Raw genomic sequence first — 25,636 nt, 5'->3', positions numbered from 1 at the left:
GAATGCAGCTGGGCCTCGGGAAGGTAGGGGTGTACCAGAATCCCGTCTTTGGGCTGCTTGGCTTAATGTCTCTCTGCACAGCTGCTTCCCTTTTCCGATGCAGGGAGTTGAAAGGTGGCCGCCTCCAGCCTCCACTTCGCACGGTGTGGCTCTAGCCTCAGAGGGCTTCATCCCTGTGTTTCCCAGCCTGTGTGTGTGTGTGTGTGTGTGTGTGTGTGTGTGTGTGTGTAGCGGGGCACACTGAAAGTCCTTTCCCCCAGCACTGGCTTTTGTCGATTGTAAGTCTGTCTGTGACACCAGCGATGCTGGTTGGTTGAGCAGAAATGTGAAATCGGGGGCTTGGGGGCAGTTGCAGCTTACGCCAGCCTCAGCATCCAGGGATTTTCTGTATTTGGTGGCACAGTATCGAGAAGATCCTAATAGATCATTCTCTTAAAATTTCTATTTCTGATTATATCTTATACATTGTATAGTATCTTAGTACATACAGTATTGCATGTGTGCCACTTATAAATAGATATACATCTATCAGAGGATACACAGCTCATTTTCTGCAATGTGGGATTTGTCCTTTGTTCACATTACATGTAGGATGTTTACCCACAGTGTCTCTGGGAATATTCAGTGATTCATACAACGGAACAGCTCCTATTGTGAGAAGCATAAACTGCATATTTTCTTTCTTGACCCTAAAATAAATTTCTTAAAGAGACTTATATCCACAGATCTAGAAGTATCCACAAGCAGAATTTCACAGTGTTGGTAAATGAAGTTCAAACACGTACTGATACCCTCCTATCAGCGTGAAGAGGAAGGTGACCCACGCAGTGGGGTTGTTACCAACGTATCTATACCTATTTACATAAACTTATGTTTTAATATAAAAATTAACCAAAGTTGTTCACTTATAGGAAACAAACCGCCTGTTATTTCACTTTGACATTTCTTAGCTCTGGACTTTTTCCTCCCTAACTTTTCTTTGGAAAGAATTCTGTTTTTACTTTGCCCATATTTCTAGTTAAGATAAGTTATCTGTACCAACATGAAATAACTCTAACATTTTGTTCAATCTTTTTTAAAATTGCAAATTATTTTATTAGGTTCGTGCAGCATATATTTGCATGATAAAAGCATTTTTATTTCTATGAAAACCTGACCAAGTTCTTTTTTAGCTTGCATCTTTTTTCTTCTTTGAGATGTAATTCACATATAACATTACATTAGTTTCAGGTGTACAACATAATGATTTGACATTTGTGTATCTTGTGAAATGATCACCACAATAAGTCTAGTTAAGATCTATCACCTCACATAGTTACAATCTTTTTTTCTTGTGATGGGAACTTTTAAGGCCTGCTCTCTTAGAACTTTTAAATATACAACACAGTATTGTTAACTCTGGTCCCCAAGCCATCTGCTGCATCCCCAGGACTTGTTTATCTCATAACCGGAAGTTTGTGCCTTTTGACCCCCTTTGCGCGTTTTGCTTTTGAAAGCCCTCCTGGCCTCGCACGCTGAGATTCTCTAAGGGTTTGTTGACCTGGGACTGGAGATGGTTTCGTGTTGGGGAAAGAACGTACAGGGAGGCCGAGGCCTGGAATTGGCTGGACCTCCTTTCTGCCAGCAGTGTGCTATGACGGGCACTGGGCCTCAAGCTCTCCATCTGCGAAATGGGAATGATGACCTCACAGGGTCACCATGAAGGCCGAATGCAGTAATGAATGTGAGTGCTCGGCCAGCTGGAAAGCCTTCAGAATGCAGGTTGAGATCAAGAAAGGCCATGGCTTCAGTTTCTCCTGAACTTCTGGGCAAGGGCATGTGCCAGAACATCATGGAAAGGGCATCGTGAGGGGCCAAGGAAACCCCATGGGCCTGAGCAGTCTTCTCCCGGGATGGGGGCATGTTGTCCTGGGCGTGATGCTCCTCCCGTGTCATGAAGAGGAAACTCCAGACCTTGAGGTCTAGCTCTGGGTCACGTTCCTGGGTGTGTCTCTCCTGCGCTTGCAGGAGAGGATACATCCCACTGACTTGCCAGCGCCCGACACGGGGCCTGCTGTGTCTCAGACGCGATGGGTTAGTGAGCGGGAGAGAAATGCATCATCACACCTGTCGCAGGGTGGGGACGCGGGTGGTGTTTGTCAGGAGGCACTAGGGTAAAGGATGGAGGTCAAGAGCTCGGGCTTGGAAGCACAGACTGGGTTCAATTGCTGACCCTTCCTGGGCCTGTTTTCCCAACTGTGATGGGCAATAGTAGTACATCTCTCAGAGATTTGGGCTGGAAATGAACGAGATGATGCAGGTTAACGTGGAGTCTAGCTGAACAAAACGTCAAGCGTCACCATCACCATCATCACGTGACTAACATGGTCGGTGTTATTAACAGCTCATCGATCATCGTGATCTGGAACTTGGAAGCCCAGAAGCTCCATTTGTCCTGGAGCTTTGCCTTCTCTTCCCTTTTCCCTGAGTCATCACTTTCGTTGTAATTTTGGCTCAGCTGGGCACGTGCACTTACTTTTTAGCTCAGGTTCGCTGCAGCACCCTTGATCTTCACCCCTGTCGGCGGGAACATCCTCCTGTCTGACAAGGTTTCAGATTAGTTTTCCATACTGGGGGTGGGGGGTGGTGGCTGGTATTTTTCAGACCAGAGCTGTGCCTCAGCATTAATGACATGGCGTTGGCTCTGCAACTTAGCATCCTGCCAGCAGTGGAGGGCGGATCTGCAGTCGTGTGCTTTCCTCTTTGACCTTCAGCTGGTCTTTGGCTGGGGAGCAGTGGGGGACACCGTGCAGGAATCAGACGGCACGTATCCATGGCTTTACTGCTTATTGTCAGCAGTACACCCACTCAGGCTGTTCCTGGGGAATTCATCCACATGGTCCATCTTCATCTCCTGCCCCAGAAGCCATACCCGTCTTCTCTCCTTTGGACAATGAAAGTAAGAGGGTGCCCCATCTTTGATCCTGGAGGCTCACCCTGGAGGCTGAGCCCTGCTCAGAGGCTGCCAGGTAGGGGTTCTTCTGGCAGGGGCAGCAGTGATGCAGGCATCCTTGCGTTTCCTGGACGAATGTCTTAAACTAAGTGTGATAGTTTAGCATTTATTCCCAAAGAGCATAGATTGCAAATATGGGGGGTAGTAATTTCCCTCGAGCTGGAAATTCCCACTGCTGCCTTCTACGTGTGTTTTGTAAAGTCTCTGAAATGCTTGCAGAAGTGCTGGCTGACCGAAGGAACTTAAGCCATGAGAAAGTCATGCCAGCGTGATAGTTATGGGGATGGCTTTTCTCACACTCTGTAGGCCCAGCCCCGCCTCGGACACACTTCCTCCCTTTCATGCAAGTCCCTTTTCTGACACTAGTGTGGGAATCAAGCCTGGGGCTTGATAGAGTTGACTGTCATACGTATAGGACGATTCCTCACATGTCATGAGTCAAAAACATGGTTATTTAATGGGAACAGTGATAGAGTCAGGAAGGTAGGTTAGTTGTGAGCAGAAGCTAGTATCCCCAGCTTATCAGTACCACGCAGGTGTGTTGACTGTTTGCTCTTGTTTGCAGCCGACAAGGGTGCATGTGCATCCTCTATAATCTAGTGTCGTGATTAAGGATCACAGCAGTTAACTACCTACATCACACAGGATCTCGGCTTGGGGGTCAGCGAAGCATGGAGCATTAATGCAGATGAGCAAGTGGTCTGAGGATGCCAGCTGTCAGGCTTGTCAGAGTCGGGATGTAAGAAAGGTTCCTTCCTAGAAAGGGGGTGGCACCCTACTCCCTTGAAAAAGCCCTGCCCCTTCCCCTGTAAACTAAAGCATCTGCCTCCCCATCTTTAGCCTCCCTCCTCCTCCCTTTGTCTTTACCCTTTAAAGTTAAATCCCTCTTGCCAGGTGGGCGAGAAGTCGATCTGTGAATTTAGTTCTCACTCCTTTATTCTTTGGCCACTGAATAAAGCTTGTGCTGTGTCAAAAACAAAAAAAACAAAAACGGTTCCTTCTGTCCTCCCTGCACAATCCAACGTGAGCACCAGGCGAGCTCTCGATGTGGAGTCTTAGCTCTGACACGATAGATAGACTGGCCACCGTTATCTGTGAAGATGCCCGGCACATAGTAGGTGCTCAATAAAAATGCAGCAGATGAGCGCAGCCTCCTAAATGCCTCTGTTTCCTGTTTTGGTTTCCCTCCAATCCTCTTAAAGTTCCACCCCTGGTGGGTATCGTTGGTTCCACTGCCCTGAGGACAAGTCCAGGCTCCAAAGGCTGGTGAAGAAGAAGGGAGGGGAGGAGGGCGAAGCCTCCTCATCCGAGTTCCGGCGCCCTTGGGGTTCATGGCAGCCCCTCCCACCTGAAGGGTAAGTTCATGGTGTGGCCGTACCAGCCGATCCTAAGGATGGGCAGAGCACCCTGGATGGCCATTGGGTGCCAGGGCTCTGATGTGTCCGTTTCCAGGACCGTATCTGCTTCAGGAGCCCATTGGCTGGGGGCAGGGAGCTTGGTGAGAAAGGGGAGGCCAAGTCTCAGTGTTTTATCACCTAACCTGGGGACTTTCGTCCATCATTTTTCTACTTTTTAGGAGCAAGTCGTTAGGTCCAGGTCACGCACAGGTGACCAAACACCAGGAGTCAGGGATCACTGGGAGCCACTTTAGAAGCTGCAATTATGATCATTTTTTATCCTTACTTGCTAGATCTGCACCTCGGGAACAGTGAATATTGACTGTTTTGTAAGAACACGACAGAATATAACAATAAAATCCCACATTTGTGCCGGGGGCCTCTGCAGGCCAGGTGTCCCATGGAGCCAGTGGGTTCCCCGCCAGAAACAGGACAGCTCGTGTCTCTGCCGTTTGTCTGGTGACCTGTCTTGCCCAGTCACCAGCCCTCACGTGCGTTGCCTGAGAGGAAGCAAAGGTGGTAAAAGAACGGTTGGCTCCTGGGGCAGGAAGTGCGATTTAAGTAAAACACTGGGTTAAAAATGTTTTTAAACAGTTAAGGTCACACCTTCTAAGACTCAGATACTCTGGAATTTCTGCTTAGCTGCACAGAGTTTGTCCATTGGGACAGAGTGCTCTCTGGAAACGCCGAGAAGCAGTGGGAGCTATTATAAGAATAACGGAAGTGAAGGGGTGATGGAACTTGCCCTTCGTCCCCATTTAAGAAGCGTCTTCCTTCTCTTTTCCTTCTTTAACTTGTCTGAGGAGTCAGGCGGGAGGAGGACTTCTTTCTGAACCGGGGCCGGGAGAGGGATGGTGCCTCTGCTGCTCACCTTTTCTCATGCCCAGTACGTGACCTTGGCTTCCCTAGAACTTCTAGGATGTTCCTTTGCCACCAGCAGGGTGGAGAAGCCACCCCCTCTCTGGGGCCAGAGCACTTGATGACTGAAACATTGCTAGACTTCGGAATCCTCCAGATCTGCCAACTCTGTAATAGCAAAAGGCAAATAAATTTAACAATTTAAATTGGGGACAGCAATTCTTTTTGGCTGCATTGGGTCTTCGTTGCTGTGCGCGGGCTTTCTCTAGTTGCGGCGAGCAGGGGCTACTCTTTGTTGCGGTGCGCCGGCTTCTCATTGTGGTGGCTTCTCTTGTTGCGGAGCGCAGGCTCTCGGCTCACAGGCTCAATAGTTGTGGCTCACGGGCTTAGTTGCTCCGCGGCATGTGGGAATCCAGGGATCAAACCCGTGTCCCCTGCATTGGCAGGTGGATTCTTAACCACTGCGCTACCAGGGAAGTCCAGGACAGCATTTTAAAACAGTATAAATATTTTCTTACTGGGAACAGCTTTTTGGGGGTGGATGACATCCCAGAAGTGAGATCACTGTGCTTTTTAAACACCCATCCAAGAGTCAGAGAAGATCAGGGGTCATCACCAGACAGGCTGCTCTAATTCCCTTCTCTGGAGGGATGCTTCCAAGATTTAAACTTGACCAGTGACAGGAGGAGACAAGGCGGTTTGACTGAAGATCTTTCCACAGGCAATAGAAACAGAACCTGCAGAGAATCTAGATAATGGACTTACCAGACATGGACTTCAAAACATGTATGTTCATTACGTTCAAGGAAATAAAAGTCATGATTTCAAGCTTTGGCATGCAATCGAAAACTGCACAGTAGAAATTTTATGGTGAAAAAATACAATAATTGATATCAGGAAATCAATAAATGGGTTCATCGTCACATTAGGTACATCTGTAGAAAGAACTGGAGGATAGGTTAGAATAATTCCACATTGAAACTCAGACAAAAAGATGGAAAATAAAGAAAAGAATATAAAAGACATAGATGGTAAGGGAAGAAAGTTTAATACAGGCACAGTTGGAGTCCCAGAAGGCGAGAAGAGGTATGATAGACCAGAGACGATGCTCAAAGAAGTGACAGTGGACATTTCTCCGTAGAAAATGCCTGGCTGGGTGGCAGGAGCTTTAGTCACTGTCCTTATGACTGTTTGGCTCACTCCTGCTGCTATGAAAGGTTGGGATTATTGGCGATGTTACTGGCGTCCAAATGCAGGAGACGGTGTTCCCCAAAGATCTCTTTACTCCTGGGGCGTTCTGCTTGGACTGCAGGCCTGGTTCACACTGGCTGGAACCCCCAGGTTGAAAGTAGAATAAATTTTCCTATGGAAACAATAGTACAAATGGACGTCGGGGTCTTCTGTTGTAGAGTGCTATAGTGCAGGGGCAAGCTTGGGAAATAATCATTTATTTACAGCATTATGTCAACAGAAGAATACACACCCGAGTTTCAAATGATGGGCCAACGATTGCAGTTTGGAACACAGCTGTCAGCCGTCCTGTTGACTTCTTGGGGTGGCCTGTGTGATCTCAGTCACTACGGCTCTGTCTTTGATTCCTTTGAAAGTTTAGGTCTGATGTGTAAGTGATCTGACTGCAGGAATCAGGACTTAATCTTGCCTCCCGTCCTCGTATCTGGCGGACTGCACAGGCACCAGTAAGTCAATGAGAGCGTGGACGCATGCCTTCCGGAGAGAGATGGTTTGGCCAGTGGCTATGGGGGAGGGGAAGTCTGAAGGTCGATGAAGCCTTTGCTGATTATAGGACTGCAGGCAAGTCACGTAAACGTTTAGACCACAGCTTCCTAACGTGGGGAATGTGGACAGTACATCTGTCCTCTGAAGGGTTGTCGTGAGCACCCAGTGAGATAAAGGGAGTAGGCGTGCTCCTATGTTCCCTGTTGAACCATCTAATCATCTCTCTTGGGGCTTTCAGCCTCCTCATTTTTACTTATTTCTTCATATTCTCTAGCAGGATTTTTTTACATTTCTCCTGGGCATTTTTTGCACCTCAGACATGGCACCTTATTCCCTCTGTGTGGACTTGAGATTGTGTTTGTATACATCTAGAGGATTGTGGACGTTTCCAAGCTGTGTTCACTGTTGTCCTTGGGACCTCAATCTAGATGCTTAAATTCATTTATGCTATGTGTATGCTTAAAATTCGGTCTGTAAGCAGTTTTTCCCATGAGAGTAAACAAAGTCTAGTGCCTCCCCACATGGGCGTCGCGTGCAGGGGTGTGTCCAGTGTCCTGGACAAGGCCTTCACTCCCCTGGGTCAGACTCCACCCTGCTCTCAGCTTCCCTCACTTTTGGGCTCAGAGGATCAAACTGTCAGCCACCCCGCGGTTCTGCCTGTTTCCCTCCACCCACAAGACCTGGCTGGCCTCTCTCATCCTCCTAAATTCCTAACTTAACTCCTTCTCGACACGTCAGACACTTAAGGCTTTTTAGAAGTAATGTAACGCTTAAAGTCTAAACACTTAAATAAATGGGAGTGAAACAAATAAATAAATGTAAAAATCCTTGCTGTTTGGGTTCTGATTGCCAGACCAGAGACAGATGCTGGAGTTATCATTTCCATAGTTCACATTATGTGCAAACAGTATTCTACCTCTTTGATGTTTTGATAGGTCTGAGATGAAAGCTTCACGAGTACCATCTATGCCATAATTTATTTAAAGTTATGTTTTAGGTGATTTCTAATTTTTATAAATAATACCTCGGTGAACTTTTTTTGTGCTCATTTTTTCCCCTTCTTTTAACTGCATTCTTAGGAATGGAATTCCTGAGTCTGTAGGTCTTGTTATCGTTTGCAGTTTCCTTTCCATAAGAGGCATGTGGATTTATAATGTTATCAACAGTATATATTCCTTTATTAGTTTCTCAACCTTACCGCCTGTAAAGATGTCTAGAGCGTCTGTAGAGCAGTGCTTTGTGAGTTTGGAGTGGAGTGGCTGGGAGCAGTGGGTGGAAGGTCGGGAGAAGGCAGCTGTCTGTCCTGGGAACCCACCTGATCGGGCCGTAGTGATTCTCTGCAGAGCTGGGTTGAAAAGGTTCCTGAAATAATGTGTCCTGAGTTGATTTGTGATGTCTTCTGTTAGAGCAGCATCACGTAGCGGTGATATTCGCTGCCTAGGATTTCCCGTTCTCTATTCTGAGAGGTGGGAACCCTGCCTGCAGCCTGTTGCCCTAGTCCAGGAGTGAATTAAGTGACACCTAGAGATTTATGTGGCAGCCGCTGAAAGCTTGTGGTTCGTGATTCCAGATTTACACGTGATTAATAATGGGGACCGTTCAAAGAGCAGAGAGTGTCATGGCAGAGTATGTGATTGTTCGCAGAGAATTGTATTATTAGCCCCAAATAATAGCAATAACGTCTATGGGAGGAATATCCAGGAAGTAGCAGGAGCCGATGGCTCGGCCTCAAAATGGCTCTGGTATCAACCATACAAGTTAGGATACAAAGAAATCCTGCTTATCCCCCAGGGAGGATTGTACTAAATTTTATTCCTGCTTTGTGCAGTCAGAATTGGTTTTATTCTCGTGGAAGCGACTTAAATGTCCGTCGACAGATGAATGGATAAAGAAGATGTGGTATATATCTACTATGGAATATTACTCAGCCGTAAGAAGAATGAAATCATGCCGTTTGCAGCAACATGGACGGACCTCGAGATTGTCATACTAAGTGAAGTAAGCCAGGCAGAGAAAGACAAATACATGATGTCACTTATATGTGGAATCTAAAAAAAAAAAGATACAAATGAGCTTATTTACAAAACAGAAGTAGAGCCACAGACGTAGAAAACAAACTTACGGTTACCAAAAGGGAAAGGCGGGGAGGGATAAATTAGGAGTTGGAATTAACATATACACACTGCTGTATATAAAATAGATAAACAGCAAAGACCTACTGTACAGCACAAGGAGCTGTACTCAGTATTTTGTAAGAAACTCTAAGGGAAAAGAATTTGAACAAGAGTATACAGATATAGATGTGTGTGTATGTAACGCTGAATCACTGTGCTGTACACCTGAAACTAACGTGACATTATAAATCAAGTATACTTCAGTTAAACAAAAAAAATTTTTATTCTAATGCCTCCCCGGTAGTTGGCAATATGTCCCCCTTTCGTTAAGGGAAAACCCAGCAGACGTATCTTTAGGGCATGTGACTCTACTAAGGAAGGTAACTCTGGAAAGCAATAGTAAAAGCACTCCTTGTGGGTTCTAGAAATGGACTTTTTTTTTTTAAAGAAATTTACATTTGGCAGGGCGGTTGATTTAACCTGATGAGAGCCTTTAAGGATTTCACCGGGACTCAGAAAATTAGGTTCTGACTCTGCGGCCTGCTGTGTGACCTCAGAAGCCACGCAGCTTCCTCTTGTGCAGAACTAGAGGCTGGACAGGGCTGTGACAGTCTTCTCATCTCAGGAAGTGAACGAGCTTCCTTCCATTGGTGTCAAGTCCCCCAGAAGTAACGGGGCCATGGAGAGCCATGAACAGCCCGGGCCTCAGCCCTCCTCTTTCTTCTCTGCCTCCTTATCCACCCAGGATTTCCTGCTTCAGACCTTTGCGATTTCCTGTGGGATAGTCAGGACTCAGGGCGTTTTCCTCCTGTGTGTGTGTGTCACGGTCTGAATGAGGTCCTGCAGGAAAAGGAAGTCACCAAGCTGAGTGATTCATGAGAAGCGCCGGCATCCTGCCTGGCTCCTCTGCCATCCTCGAGCCGGGCCTTCCCCTTGTGGCTGGAGGGGGAACAGCAGGCATGGGAGGACCAGGTCCCCAGGTCATCACAAAGCCATTGGCCCCAGAAGATGATTTAGGCCGTGCTTTGTAAGAATATTTTCCTTTCGGAGAGAAACTAACACTTTGCCTATGCTTTTGTCCTGTTATTTCCTTCCTGTCAATTGTATAAGAGAGAGATGTTGGGAGTTACATTGTAAACAGAAAAGACACACTGAGTGTATTTGTTGGAAGAATGAACTTCAGTCTAAATTTGAGCAGGCTGGCGGCTTTAACTGTGCAGGACCAGGGGTATTTTAGCTTGAGTTACCCAGAGAAGACGATGAATAGAGATGGATAATTCGGAATTTTGGCTTTGGAATATTTCATCTTTAAGGGGATTTTAAGGGTTGGCCTCGCAGAACCCTTGGGCTGTTTGGAGGATTTGGAGCCAGTTTTGAGCTGAGCCCTTGGGTAGAGCAAATGGATGCACTCCAAAACATGCCCCCAGAGCAGAATCATGACCCCAATGATGCACCCTGGAGCCCTGGAGCCAGCCCCTCCCTTAGAGGGCGAGCACCCAGCTGCTGGGCAGAGGCTGTCAAGGGGCCGTCGTCCCAGCTGGGAAGGAGGGCGGCCTGGGTGGCAGCCCAGTTCTTCCGTGTCCAGTGTCTACGGGGCTGCGAGGACCGCAGGATGGTGGCAAGGGTCTGCTCATCCACGGGGGCTTTAAGAGCAGCTGAGATGGGAAGGAGGGCCTTGTGGTTTGTGGGGAGTGAGGAATGTTAGCTGTAATCCCTCCCGAAGGTGCAGCTCAGAAATAGCAGCGGCACTGATTTGGAGTCAGAGGAGCTGATGTTTCCATTCTGTCCTCACCTCTCTGAGCTCCACACAGCGATGCCCACACTGCAGAGAGACAGTGCTTGGTGCGCTTTCCCTGGGGCTCGGGACCAGCGCAGGCCGCGTGCACTGGGAACTGACGCCTTCTGGACACTGACTTTCTGATGAGGATCCTGAGCCCACAGCCCTCTCGCCCCAGGTTTGCTGGAATGGTCCCCTGAATGTAGGAACGAGAGGGCGTGCCCATAGTTCAGATGGGCAGTGGTGTTTCAAATCTCATTTCATATTTCAGTGTCTAGAGAAAAACATCTTTTTCTGAGTTTCAGCGTTTTCTCCTTGATCTGTAGGCTTTTAACGTTATTTTTTATTTTTATTTTTATTTTGCGGTACGCGGGCCTCTCACTGTTGTGGCCTCTCCCGTTGCGGGGCACAGGCTCCGGACGCGCGGGCTCAGCGGCCGTGGCTCACGGGCCCAGCCGCTCCGCGGCACGTGGGATCCTCCCGGACCGGGGCACGAACCCGCGTCCCCTGCATCGGCAGGCGGACTCTCAACCACTGCGCCACCAGGGAAGCCCTAACGTTATATTTTTAAGAGAAGTATATCAGTATTTTTTTTCCTTCTTGGGCTAAATGTGTCTCGCTTCCCTTTCACTATCCATCTCAAGTCTCCGTGATGCCCTCAGAGCAGGGCGACAGGACTTTTCCACGCGCCCTGCGGCCGCTGTCAAAGCACAGCTGCTGGCAGCTGGGGCAGTTGCTTTGCTCTCCTTCCCCTGCTTTCTGGGCAATCTCTCGGCTTCACCCTGTAACTCTCCCTTTGAAATTTCCACTTCTACCATCGTATTTTTAATTTCTATGGGGTCCCTCTTAACTTTCTGAATGATCTGCTAAAATTGCATCCTGCTCTTTTTTTGTGCGTATAAATGTCTGGTATTTCTTAGCTGAGCCTTTCTTTTTCAAAGGCTAAAATGCATCCCCAAAGCTCTGTTTGCACGGGGGCTTGTGGGTGGGTGCACACGTGGCCTGTAGTTGGGGGACACCACATGTCAGGGTCTGCAGGGTTTTCCTCTTCCCCAGAGGCGCACCCTTGCCTCTTCCATCTGGGGTCCCACAGGCCAGGGCAGTAGCCCCGGGGCCCCCTGAGCTGCATGTGGAGTCCCGAGCCAGCCGGTGGCTGATACACAGTTCCTGGAGAGTCAGCCTCCTGGGTCCTAATGGAATGTCCCTCCCCTGGTTACGTGCCTGGGGCGCCCAGGGTGTTATCTTGTGCAGCTTTTCACCTGATTCTGATTCCAGCGTCGCCCTCCAGCTCTTGACACCTTCAGGGAATGTGGGCGCGGACTGACTTGCTCTCCCCCCTGCAGGCCCTTTGGCTCCAGTGACACCCTCTCCCCCAACACTGCTCCTCGCTGTCATCACTGGTCTGATGGTTGTCTCTTCTCCCATCTCTTTGACCTTGTGAATTTGTGTTTCGTATTCCTTGAACCATTTGACCAAGTGTTTTGGGAGGGACTGCAGAAAAACGCATGTGTCCTAGTTTCAGTGTGTAACTGGACCCCTGTCCTAATCAGCTTTAAAGAATTATTTAACAGAGAAAGAGCTGAGATGCGACCTTTATATAATTGAGCAAAACTGGAGGTTCTTACGCGGCCGTCAGATTCTAGAGAGAAAATGTTAGAAATGCAATAATTAGAATTCATCATTTTTACAGGGCGATACCTAGAAAAATAGATTGCATCTTTTTAGAGTGCTAAAGTTTTGAACAAAATCAATTCTATTTCTAGCAAAACAACGTGATGCATTGCCATATGTCTTAGACCCCTCCAAGAATTTCCAGATTTCTGGAAATAAACGTACTGTGAACATGCCGGTTCTAGGTTAGTTACTGTGTACAGATGGGACATGTTTCTTAAACTTATTTTTACCATACTTATTTTCATTTTATGAAAGCAATACGATTTCATTGTTGAAAATGCTGGTATGAAACAGAGGAAAATATCCCCCTTCCCACCAACTGGAAGTAAGCTCCCGTGTCCTGGGTTCTGTTTAGACTCGGTCAGAATCGGCGGCTTTGATCTTCACGGCTGTGTTCTCTTCCTCTTCCAGGACACCGGTGTCGGGAAATCGAGCATCGTGTGTCGCTTTGTCCAGGATCACTTTGACCACAACATCAGCCCAACCATTGGGTGAGTTCTCGTCTCTTCTTCTAATTCACCTTTCCTCCTTTCTAAGCACTCAGAGAGGTCATTCTGTGTCTGAGCCTTCAAGTGGTTTCATCCCAGCCAGTGAGAACCAATCCCAACTGTAAAGACTTGGACAGAAATTCAGGGACTTATAGGCAGTGTGTCCGGTCTTACTGTCCCTGTCAGTCCATCCCCCCAACCAGCCTCCTCACACTGCAGCCTAAGGCCATTTCCTTGATCTCCAAGAGCTTTATTCTGCAAATCATGCTGGCTTTATTTCCAGATGGAAGTCGAGACTTGGGGCAAATCCCTGAGGGTTCTGCTTTGACTCGCCTGCGGGGAAACAGGGAACGCATCCACTCACAGCAGAGCTGTCTGCACAGCCTGTAGGCAGATTGATTTTCCTTTCCTGGCTTAATCCAATGTCAGCATCTCCTTTCTAATGCTTGGGAGGCGAGGGGAGGATTGCTCACCCCAGACCCCGACCTTGGAACGTAGGAGCATTTTCCTGTTCCATTTTCCCCTTTCCTACGGATGCCTTTGCCAGATGCGCTTTTGCTGTGCTGTTTTGCAGGTGCCTGATATTTCACTGTCGTAGAACTTGGCCTGGCTTATTTTTCTCCCCGAAGACAGCATGCTCTCTGCAGAGAGCAAGGTTTGGTCTTCCTCAGCAGAGAAACAATGTGTGTATAAATTTGGGGAACTGGGTAGGATTGATGAGGACAGGGCGATGGTCTCCATCAGCCGTAAGTGGAGAAATTTCATGGCGGGCACACAGCAAACTTCTGACTCACAACAAGTGAGTCCTCTGGGAGTCCACCTCCCTCCCACTGTGATCGCTGCGCTGGGGAAAGACCGAAGGCTGTGAAAGGGCAGCGTTTCAGCAGCCAAAGTTCATCCTTACCGTCCTGTGACTCATAAGAAACCCTGGCTGCTTGTTTAGGCAGATTGTCGGCGTCCTGAACAGACGTGTGTGTGCACCTCCCTTTCTGTTTCGACCTTTACAAGGAAATGGTGTTAACTTCTCTGCCAGACTTTGCTTCCTGCAGGGAACGAAGTCAGTTCAGCCTTGCTCACGCCCATCGCTCGAGAAGGCAACTAGAGGGAAGAGAAGATGCCTGAGAGTCTGAGGTCGTAAAGCTGGCAAAGGAGGCTGAAAACCCCAACAACCAAAAGAGTAATGGTTGTCGGTCTTCATTTCAAATAGTGACACAGCCTTTCTCCTAGTGGCAGGAAATCAGGAACAGAGAGGGGTGTGTGCATGTGTGCATGTACGCGCGCATGTGTGTAGTGTGTCTGCACATATAGGTATATACGTACATATATATATATGATACTCATTACTACTGTGACTAGAGCTGTTCCTCACGGGCTTACTGTGTACCAAGGGGGGCATTTCACAGCTATCATTTCCTCATTTGACCCTACAACAGCCCGTAGATCATGCAGAATAGATTTGGGACCTGTTTCACAGGTGAGCAAACTGAGGGACTTTGTGAGCCCCCGTTACGCAGGCTGGCGACGGGGCCTCTGCATTCTCTCCTGACTGTGTCATCAGATTCTTCTTTGACCAGGGTCAAGGCCATCTCTCAGGTCTCAGATTTACCCCTCTCTTATCTGTAAAGTGAAGGGGTTGGCCTGGATTTTTTTTTTCCCCCCCAGTTAGTAAAGTCTAAGATTTTAAAGGCACAAACTTAGTTTTCTAAGCCTGAGAACTTGTTACGGGCAGAGTTGCTGTATTATTTATCCCATTGCCTAGAATATATTGAGAAATGAATGAAAGTCTGCTTACATCAAAGTAGAAACAAAAACAAAAATAAGTACCGAGACAAAATATTGATATAGCTGTCCACGTAAAATTTAAAAAAGCGTTTTTGGAAAAAATCCATAAGCCAAGTTAAAGGGCAAAGATTTAACTGGAAGAATATTTTTTAAAATATACTGTTACAAAAAGTTGGTGTAAAATACTCAAAAAGTACATAAGAAAGGGATGAACATCCCAACTGAAAAGTGAGAAAAGGTCATGAGCTAAAGATTCACAAAAGCAAAACAAGTGAACAGTAAACACTAAAGTGATGCCCAGACTTATGATAACCATAACAAAAACAGGAATGAGATACCATTTTCTATGTGTCATCCTGAAAGATTTGAAAGATTCTTGGTTGGGGAAAAGGTCATCTCACACACTGCAGTGGGCATATAGGTTGGTACAACCCACCGTTTGGTGAACATAGCAACGTGGAGAATATTTGCTTCTAAGAATTAAGTCCAAAGAATAGTCGTACAAGGACACAAAGGTTTAGGTACAACGGTATTCATGTAACTATTGTCATAATAGTGAAAAATAGGTGATGAAGATGAACTTACATCCATAACATGCTGTGTAATATGCAGTCCCTTTAGATAATGATGTTGATCTATATTCATAGAAATAGAAAGATGTCCAGAGTATGTAAAGTGGAGGAAAAACAAAATTTATGTATTATCAATTTGGGGGTAAAAGTTGTGTAAAGATCATTTGGAAAGACATATACCAACTTATTAGCAGTGATTGTGGCTAGGTAGTGAAATTACAGTTGATTTTACTTTCCTGCTTTACTTTCATTTTTTGAATTTCTTTTTTGTGAAATACTTATATTGCGTTTATAATGAGAAAAGTAGTAAAGATACTTTTATTTTTGGAATATATTTGCTCTGACTGGTAATCTGGGATGTATAGTTTAAGAACTCTTAAAGAAATGAAATGTCATGGGGCAGATGCGATATTGATCACATTAGGTCACATCACTTAGAAAAATACTTAGAATTTCCACTTAGTACAATTGTATGTTGATAATTAGAACTATTAACCTTGGTGTGTGTGTATGTTGTGGGAACAGTATGGGAATTGCAGGGCCGAATACCTTTCTCCCTGGGACTTCTGTAGTTTGCCTCTTAGTCTTGGGGGAAAGGAGTAGAAATTGAGGAAATATTACTGGGCTGAGTGCTGAGTGGTTGGTCGCAGGGCTGGACTCTGCACTGGACCCGGAGGGCCTGCGGGGTCCATGAAAGTGAGAGACGCCCTGACATGTTTCCCCTGCAGACTCCGGTGTGCATCTCCTAAGGAGAACATGAGGAGGACACCATTATTTTACCTAGAAAGTTAGTTCGATTCAATGATAATATCTGACATATAGTCTAAATTTAAATTTCTCCAATTGTCCTCAAAATGTGTTTCGAAACGCTTTTCCTCCTAACCCAGGGTCTCCAGGGTCCAGTCAAGGTCCATACAGTGCATTTGGTTCTTTTGTCTCTTTCTCTTAATCTAGAACAATTCCCCTGCCTTTTGTTTTGTTTGCTTTTCATGACACTGACTTATTCCGAGCATTCAGGCCGTTGTCTGGTAGAATGTTCCCCATTCCAGATTTGCCCGATTGCTTCCTCATGATTAAATTCAGATGAAACATTTTTGCCCGGAATGCTGCCCAGGTGATGCGTGTACTAATCCCATCACATCAGGAGGCTCCTCATGTCTGGCTGTCACAGGATTGGAGAGGCTTGCTATTTTTTAATGAAGGGGAAGCTTTATCCAGTACAAGGATTTTTACCTCTTTCCTGAGCACCAAAAAAAAGCTTTAAGAGGAACTATGCAAAAAAGAAAATAGCAAGTGTTTCATTATCTACTGAGAATTTCAAATCCTTCCTTTTTCTTGGAGAAAACAAATGTTTGTTAAGCTACCCATCTTTATCCCTGCGCTTAGGCAAGCAGGATGGGAATGAGATACAGTATTCTAATCATCGCTGCCAGTGCTGGATTCATAGAGCAGGGAGTATGCGCCACTGTTTGCACCTCTGCAGGGCCCACACTGTCAGACGCCCGAATACCAGATGCTCTTTCACTCTTCACTGTGGTGATAATATGTTTTTAAAATCTAAGGTTTTGTTTTCTTTCCGGATTTCAGGCATAATATCTTAGAACCATTGAAGATAAATGTTTTGGAAACAGTGTTTTGAATGCATTCTTTGCCTTGTCCCCCGCTAAACCCCCCGTTGTACTAACAGAAAATGCAGAATATTTTTTTTTGGTGACAGGACTCCACAGCCCTTCTTTCCTCTCCGTGACCCCTGAGAGGAGAGCTTCTGGAGTCCTGCAGAAGCTCTCCCTTCACTTGTTGGAAACAGGAGTCTTCGTGAAGGTTGTAGGGGTGATCGGTAACGTGGAGATGTCGGTTTTCTTTTTCAGGGCATCTTTTATGACCAAAACAGTGCCTTGTGGAAATGAACTTCATAAGTTCCTCATCTGGGACACTGCTGGTCAGGAACGGGTAAGAACGTGCTGCTGCTGGCTTTCTAGGGAAAATCCTGGGGGGAAAAAGTGCCAGCGACCAACGGTTTCTTTGTATTTGGGAAGACTATTGGTTGCTAGTGATAGAAACCCAGCTTGACGTAATTTAAGCAAAAAAGGAAAGGTACTCTTCAGCTATGCGGAAAAGAAGGGGGCAAAATCATCTTAGGGTGAGGCTGAGTTCCATTCCTGCCAACGTGCTGTCCAGGGCGTCCGTCTCTATTCGGTTTTCTTGGCTTGCTTACCTTTATTTTATTTATTTTTAATTTTTTATTTATTTACATTTTTGGCTGCACTGGGTCTTCTGGCTTCTCTTGCTGCAGAGCATGGGCTCTAGGTGCGCGGGCTTCAGTAGTCGTGGCGCACGGGCTTCCTTGCTCCGCGGCATGTGGCATCTTCCCAGAGCAGGGCTCGAACCCGTGTCCCCTGTATTGGCAGGCGGATTCTTAACCACTGCGCCACCAGGGAAGTCCTTGGCTTGCTTACCTTTAAATTGACTTCATTTTTAGGCTGACCCACCAGCTTCCCTTCCACGAGGGTGGCAAGGAGGCCTCATCAGCAACCCCAGGAAGCAGGCACCTCTTCCCAGACCTGCCCCTGGGGTCCTACTCCACCTGGTCACGTGCTCGGGGGCTGTGGCGCCCCTGCTGGTGGGACCAGGCAGTACACTTACCCCTGGAGGTGAGGGCTACGCTCAGCTGCGCCTGAACCCTGCTGGCTGGGAGCCAGACGGGCTTTGTTCCCTGAGGAAAGTCTGGGTTCTCTTGCTCGGAAACAGGGCAATGGACATTGGTTACCAGAAACAGCAGATGACTGCTTTCTTATTCCTGATTCTTTTTCTTTGCTGAAGATAATTATGGAGAAGATTACTCAAGAACCTCACATCTTTAGATTTTAAAAAGTGAAATAACAAACGCCAGCAGACTGTCTAGAACAGAGAATGTGTGTAGTAAGTGGAGCGTATGTTATCAAAGTTGAGAGGCGTGGCCAGGAGAAGTGAACACAGCGGTAACTGATACTTTGTCTTCAACGAGAGCTTTCAGCCTGATCAAAACTTTCACCAGAGCTTGTGATCGTGGAGTGACATGTTGAACTTCCCCTGATCTGGTCCCAGCTCAGACGTCACCTTCTCTGACCACCCTGCCTGGAATGTCAGCACTTCCTCTCCGCCCTCTGCACCCCGTTTTTCTCCATAGCCCTTACCAGCCTCTAATACACCACTGAATTCACTTATCGATTCTGTGGACCGTCTCCCTCTCAAAGAAAGAGAATCCAGGGTTCAGGATAATCCACCATTTTTCATCATCCGCTCTTAACAAATCAAGTGTGTGTTTATATAATTTTCATTTTCTCTAAATCCACTCTTAAAATGAACATTCCAGCGTTTGTAGATTAAGGCGTTTCAGAGATTTTCTTTTCTGTAATTGGGACGAATCTTCTGTCCTACAAATGCTAACCTCATTAGGATGTCTTCTATTTCTCTACGGAATTGAGAGTGCAGACGTGCACATATGAAGCTGCTGCCTGGGGCCCCTCTTTCTCTCTGTTTCCTGAAGTGAGGGGGATGGATTCCAGGGGAAATGTCTTCTTAGGGACCTCTTCTGCACGTACTTGTGTGTTCTCTAGATCTGCTAGTTTTTTGTTTTGGGAGTTTGAGGGGTTGTTATTTAAACTTAAGCAGTGAGATTTTCTTGCTCCCCTTTTTACTTTTGCCCATGAAATAGTTGCTTTTGCAGCTGCTTTTATTGAGTGTGATAAGTCAATTTTACGTAGATCTGGCAGCACTGTGGCTTCTACCGCCGGCTGCCGTGTCCTGAGGGCTTGTTGTGCTCCAGGCCTGTGCTGAGTGCCTTCTGTGCACCAGTGCATTTAGCCTGCTCACAGTACTCTGAGCTGGGGGACTGTCTTTGTCTTTTATTTACAGGGGAGGTCACCCAGGCACAGAGAGGTTAAGTAACTTTCTCAAGATCACACAGCTAATAAGGTGTAAAGCTGAAATTTGAATCCAGCAGTCTGGGTCCTGTGCTTTATAGTTCTGTTATGATAGAAAAATCATACAAAACCATACAGTTGAAAGTGAAATTATCCAAAATCCCAACCCCCAGATATTTCCACTGTTGACATTAGGTGACCATCCTTCAGATAGCTCACTGTGTGTGCTGATAATTTCATATCAATGGGATCATGAGTCTTTATAATCTGCCGTTTTCACTTGATAATAGCGTCCTTAAAGGGAGATTTCTGTAAAATCTAAACAGGACATTTGACATTTACTTACTTATTCCAATAAAATATTCAAGCGGTCGATTGCTTTTGATGAAATTTGGCTCTAAAGTGACTATTTTAGTTTGGAGTCTGGCCCACTTAGCATCTCAAAGCAACATAGCAATAAAATTTTTTTCATATGACTGTATTTTTAATTCTTCTAATTGCTTTTCTAAAATTTGACTCTTAGAGGTTATAGACACCTGTGACTATATTACTGTGCCTATAATTTGAAAAGTGTTAGCCTTGTGAGTGCAAGGCTCACCTCCGTACTAGTGATTCTCTTTACACTTCAGGGAAGAGGGCTGGGGTTTGGGTGGTAACTTAAGGTGAATCCAGTTTGTGGAGAGCGACTGAGCCGTATCCACCCAGCCTCTTGGTTGTCCGATCCCTCTGACCCTCGAAGGGCTGGTGTGTGACTCCCGGCTGACCTTGTCTGTGGTCCCCCTGTGCGGTCCCCTGTCTCTCCAGGATGGCAGTCTTTCAGTCGTTTCGGCAGCTCGTTGCGGGACTTAATCGTGCTCGTAATGACGTTGCCTCGTGTTTGAGCTAGAAATAAATTCCCTGCTGTTGCTGGTGCAGAGTGCTGTTGGTTCTTTCATTAATTGTTGGAGTGCAGTGCGTTTTATTTTTCCTTCTTATCTTCATAGATATCTGCTGCTGTTCTCCTTAGTTTTCACAACGCTAAACAAACCCAATCTCTTTGGATTTATGAGTTGACAATATCAAGACAGATTTCTGTGTCCTCAAGGAGGGAGACTGCTGAGTGCAGTGCTTTGCATATGTTAATTCCTCAAAATTAGACCAAGTCTGTGTCTGCCTGGCACACACGGCACTTCCGTCGATGCGCTACTTACTGCCGGTACTAATCCTGCATTATACATGTGGCACAGATTCGTACTCTTGAAAGTTTATTTTTCCCTCTGGGCACTGAAGATGTAAAAGGATCCCGGTTCTCCTGTCCTTGTATAAGAGTGCATTCATTCTTCTTTTTGTTTTAAATTTTATTGAAGTCTAGTTGATTTACAGTGTTGTGTTGATTTCAGCTGTACAGCAAAGTGACTCACTTATACATATATATATATATTCTTTTCCATTATAGTTTATCACAGGATATTGAATATAGGTCCCTGTGCTGTACAGTAGGACCTTGTTGTTTATCCATCCTGTATATAATAGTTTGCCTCTGCTAATCCCAAACTCCCAGTCCTTCCCTGCCCACCCCCCATTGGCAACCACAAGTCTGTTCTCTCTGTCTGTGAGTGTGTTTCTGTTTCATAGATGAGTTCATTTGTGTCGTACTTTAGATTCCACATATAAGTGATATCATATGGTATTTGTCTTTCTCTTTCTGACTTACTTTGCTTAGTATGATAATCTCTAGGTCCATCCATGTTGCTGCAAATGGCATTATTTCATTCCTTTTATGGCTGAGTAATATTCCATTGTATATATGTACCACATCTTCTTTATCCATTCATCTGTTCATGGACATTTAGGTTGTTTCCGTGTCTTGGCTATTGCGAATAGCGCTGCTATGAACATAGGGGTGCATGTATCTTTTCAAACTAGAGTTTTGTCTGGGTGTAAGAGGGCATTCTTTCTTGATATGTTGTCTTAATTTTGCTTTTAGTTCAGCCATATATGATGGGCATCCTCCAGTTCTTTCAATGGCAAATGGTAATCCACCGAGTGCCTCTGTAAGAAAAATGGTTTAAAAGAAGTGTAACCATTTCCAATTGATTGTTGAATCCAGTTGGTTAAAAGCTTACCATTTTCGAGATTTGTGCATTTACTTTGCTGCTCCCCAGAGGGGTGTTGCGAGGGAAGAGTGCCCGTATTGGAGTTCTGTGGGGGCTTTTGGGGTGTCCACCCTGCCCCGTTCGCATGGGTGCTGGTTTCCGCTCCATGCTGATCTGTGAGGAGGACCAGCGGTAGTTGAGCAAAGCCCCTAGAAGGATGCACTCAGGAGCTGCAGCTCAGGGAGAACCCCGGGAAGAGGAAGGAATTTATCTGCCCAGGCCTGTCCTCCCATCGTCAGAATTTGTGAGGGGAGATGAGACTTCTGTCCCACGGTATCAACACATCATTCCTTCTCTCTGAGTGTCCTTTGATTTCCTCCTTTGTTTTTTCACTTAAACTGGGGACCAGCATATCCTCATTGCTATTAAATATCACAATGTGAGATGCAACCTTCACTTTCTAGATGTGTGCTTCCAGATCCTTCTGTGCCTGCTTTAAAACACAATCACAATCTCTAGAATAACGCCATTGAAAATGTCAGTATCTTGGAAAAATGTCAGGCTTCCTTCTCTTGGTCTGATCCATCAGAGCAGCATTATTTTAAGAATCTAACCTGGAAAAATATTAGCATCATCTTATTCTTTTTTAAAAAATTAATTAATTAATTTTATTTATTTATTTTTGGCTGTGTTGGGTCTTTGTTGCTGCGCGTGGGCTTTCTCTAGTTGCGGCGAGCGGGGGCTACTCTTTGTTGCGGTGCGCAGGCTTCTCATTGCGGTGGCTTCTCTTGTTGCGGAGCACGGGCTCTAGGTGTGCAGGCTTCAGTAGTTGTGGCTCGTGGGCTCTAAGTGCACAGGCTCAGTAGTTGTGGCGCACGGGCTTAGTTCCTCCACGGCGTGTAGGATCTTCCCGGACCAGAGCTCGAACCCGTGTCCCATGCATTGGCAGGCGGATTCTTAACCACTGTGCCACCAAGGAAGCCCTCATCTTATTCTTTTGTTTCATTTGGTTAGAGTCAGTGTTATAGCTGTCTGTCTTTCCCAGTGGACTGCCTGTCTTTCCTAGTAGACTGCCTGAGCCATAACGGTTGCATTTGTGTAATTTTGGTTTCAAATGAACCACAGTCACAGACTCCACAAAGGCAAGTTGATGATTCCGTTATTAGCATAAAAACTCTCCAGTCCTCTGCAAACATCTGAAGTTGCATAGACTGGCTTCTGAAATCAAACTCATTGTTTTATGCTTTTTAAGGATGAAATTGAAGAGCACACATACAGACGAAAAAATAGCCTCCCCTCAAATCCGCCAGCCCTCGGCTAATTTCAGTCTCTAGGTTTTCCTAATCTGGACATTTCATATAAATGGACTCATGCAGTCTGTGGGTTTTCTGACTGTCTTCTCTCACTGAGCATAATGTTATCAGGGTTCATCCGTGTTGTAGCTGGGTCAGTACTTCCTCCTTATGGCTGTTTATGTTCCATCGTATGGATTACTACATTTTGTTTATCCATCCATCAGTCGATGGACGTTTGGGTTGTTTACACTTTTTGGCTTTTATGAATAAATGATGCTGTGAACACTCTTGTACAAGGTTTTGTGCAGATGCATTTAAAAAAATCTCTTGGGTATGTTTCTAGGGGTGAAATTGGTCATGACTCTTAAGTTTAGCATTCTGAGGAGCTGCCAAGCTGTTTTCCAAAGTGGTTGCACCATTTTATATTCCTACCAGCAATGCATGAGGTTCCAATCGCTCCACATTTTCGCCAGCACTTGTCTTTGCCTAACTCAGGGTCACTGGATTTACTCCTGTATGTTCGTCTGAGAGTTTTATAGTCTTAGTTCTTACATTTAGCTCTCTGATCATTTGTTGTTACTTTTTGTGTATCTTGGTAAGAAAGGAATGCAGCTTCATTCTTTGTATGTCAGTATCATACACACAACTGAGAAGACTATTCTTTGCCCAGTCAGTTGTCTTGGCACCTTTGTTGAAGATCAATTGGCCACACGTGTGAGGGTTTAATTCCTGACTCTCGGTCCTATTCCTTTGATCTAAAATTTTCCTGTAGCTTTGTAGTAAGCTTTGAAATTGGGAAGTATGAGTCCTCCAACTTTGTATTTCTTTTTCAAGGTTCTTTTGGCTCTTCTGGGTCCCTTGCATTTCCACATGAATTTTAGGATCAGCTTGTAAATGTTTATCAAAAAAACTCCAGTTAGGATTTTGATAGGGATTGTATTGAATCCATAGTGAATTTGAGGTTGCCTACTCCTTAAGCCTTTAAATGATAAGTGATAAGTGAGTTTCACACTGTCTTTCATCTTTTTGGAGATTACTGGTGATTTGGAAGTGCAGTCTTGACCTCAGAGTAGTACCTAAAGAAACAATGTTGAATAAAGTATTAAATCTTTTAAATGTTTAAATGTGGTCCCTGTAGTAAATTCATGTAGTACCATAAACAAGGTCATATTTGTGAAGTTATCACTTACAGTGTACCAAACCATTATTAGACTTGAAATGTATGGTATTTGACTAAATATATTTTTTAAAAGAAGGAATCAGTTGTCAAAGTAGTAGTATTTGCAGCTGATTTAGTTTTATTTCAGCAATATTATCTAACCCAAGACCAGACTTTATGACATACTGCTAATGATAATGTGATAATATTCTGAAACCCATTGATTCAACAGGCTTATGGTCACTTTCCTAGTAAGTGCACAGACTTTTCTTCCCCCCCAATTGTGAGAGATTTAAAAGATTCCAGAAAATATATACTAAAGAGCTATATTGGCACCACCTGGGTTTGTTTAATCTTTACCTGCTCCTTCTGTCGGGAGTTTTCCTTGAGCCCCGGGTGCCTGAAGAAGAGTTGCTGAGGCCCCAGGAGCTGACGGCTTCATGGGTGCAGTTGTGAAAACTTGGGTGCCCGGGCTGGTTAGCGGTACTGCTTGTTCCCCTACTTTGGCTAAATTCTGCCAGCACCTACCAGTCTCCCATCATTTGGAAACTTAGGTGATTGGAGGTCAGGTGCTGGGATGCAGCTGAGAATGCTGTGGCCTCACTGCTGGGTCTGAATGGGTCCTCGAGAAGGAAAAGAGAACCGAAGACAGCAAGTATCTGAGGTCAAGTTCAGACTCTTTTACAAACGTCGAAAGAAACCTGTCCGCTCTCGTTCCTTCTTTCTCAAGGCCCTGGAGTCCATGGTCAGGAAAGTGGTTCACTATTCATAGGCTGCAGCTAAAGTCAGAGGAAATTTTGACCTTCAGGAATCCTTGAAGAAAGAGGCCTCTTACAGGCTTCAAATAGGCTCTTTGTTTTCTCCCCCGCTCGCCTTGCAGCCCCTGGAAAGAGAGGCCCAGCTCCCAGCGCGGAGCACACACTTGGAGCACTGCTGGGGGGGGGGGCTCCACCCTGGGGCGCCTCCTCGCAAACTTCCATGGGGGTCTCCCTTCAATGGGATGAGGTAGAGTACATGCACCCCCCTCCCCCAGAGAACAGTGCTGTCACAGTGTGAATCGAGGTCCGAATAAGGGAACTACCCCCTCGCTCCATCACCCACCAAGAATGCTCCTAGAAAGGAAAACTGGATGAAGGTTTTGTGGGAAGAAGACAGCTTAGAAACCTGCAGGTGTGCTGTGTGCTATTAACATGAGATCAACAGCTGTCGACGGGGCTGGATCACAGCAGATCCTCTTATTTATTTATTTATTTTTTATTTTTATTTTTTAAAATTTTTATTGGAGTAGAGTTGATTTAAAATGTTGTGTTGGTTTCTGTTGTACAGCAAAGTGAATGAGTTATACATATACATATATCCACTCTTTTTTAGATTCTTTTCCCATATAGGCCATTACAAAGCGTTGAGTTCCCTGAGCTATACAGTAGGTTCTCATTCGTTATCTGTTTTATATATGGTAGTGTTTATATGTCAATCCCAATCTTCCAATTTGTCCCTCCCCTCCCCTTTCCCTCCCTGGTGACCATAAGTTTGTTTTCTACATCTGTGACTCTATGTTTTGTAAATAAGATTGTTTGTACCATTTTTTTGAGTTTCCACATATAAGGACTATCATGTGATACCTGTCTTTGTCTGACTTACTTCACTCTCCATGACAGTCTCTAGGTCCATCCACATTGCTGCACATGACATTATTTCGTTCTTTTTTAGCGGCTCCTCTTAGAAGAAGCCCCAGGAGTCTCCTTTAGTTAAAAGTGGTACAGCCCAAGAGGGGCAGTTATCTGGCGGCAGAAACTACAGGGAAAGACCCTGAC

General features: G+C 45.6%; 1 protein-coding gene across 1 annotated transcript in view; it reads left to right on the top strand.

Moving 5' to 3' along the window:
* RAB31 (RAB31, member RAS oncogene family) overlaps positions 1–25,636 on the top strand; it is a 111,124-nt gene that overhangs the window by 27,839 nt on the left and 57,649 nt on the right. Inside the window, exons 2-3 of the mRNA XM_007458454.1 lie at positions 12,905–13,040; positions 17,260–17,341. Coding sequence (XP_007458516.1) covers positions 12,905–13,040; positions 17,260–17,341 — 218 coding nt within the window. The remainder of the gene's footprint in view (positions 1–12,904; positions 13,041–17,259; positions 17,342–25,636) is intronic.

Source organism: Lipotes vexillifer, unplaced genomic scaffold (assembly GCF_000442215.2).
Source record: "Lipotes vexillifer unplaced genomic scaffold, Lipotes_vexillifer_v1.1 scaffold447, whole genome shotgun sequence".
NCBI classification, from domain to species: domain Eukaryota; kingdom Metazoa; phylum Chordata; class Mammalia; order Artiodactyla; family Lipotidae; genus Lipotes; species Lipotes vexillifer.
This window is presented reverse-complemented; position numbering and strand designations above follow the sequence as displayed.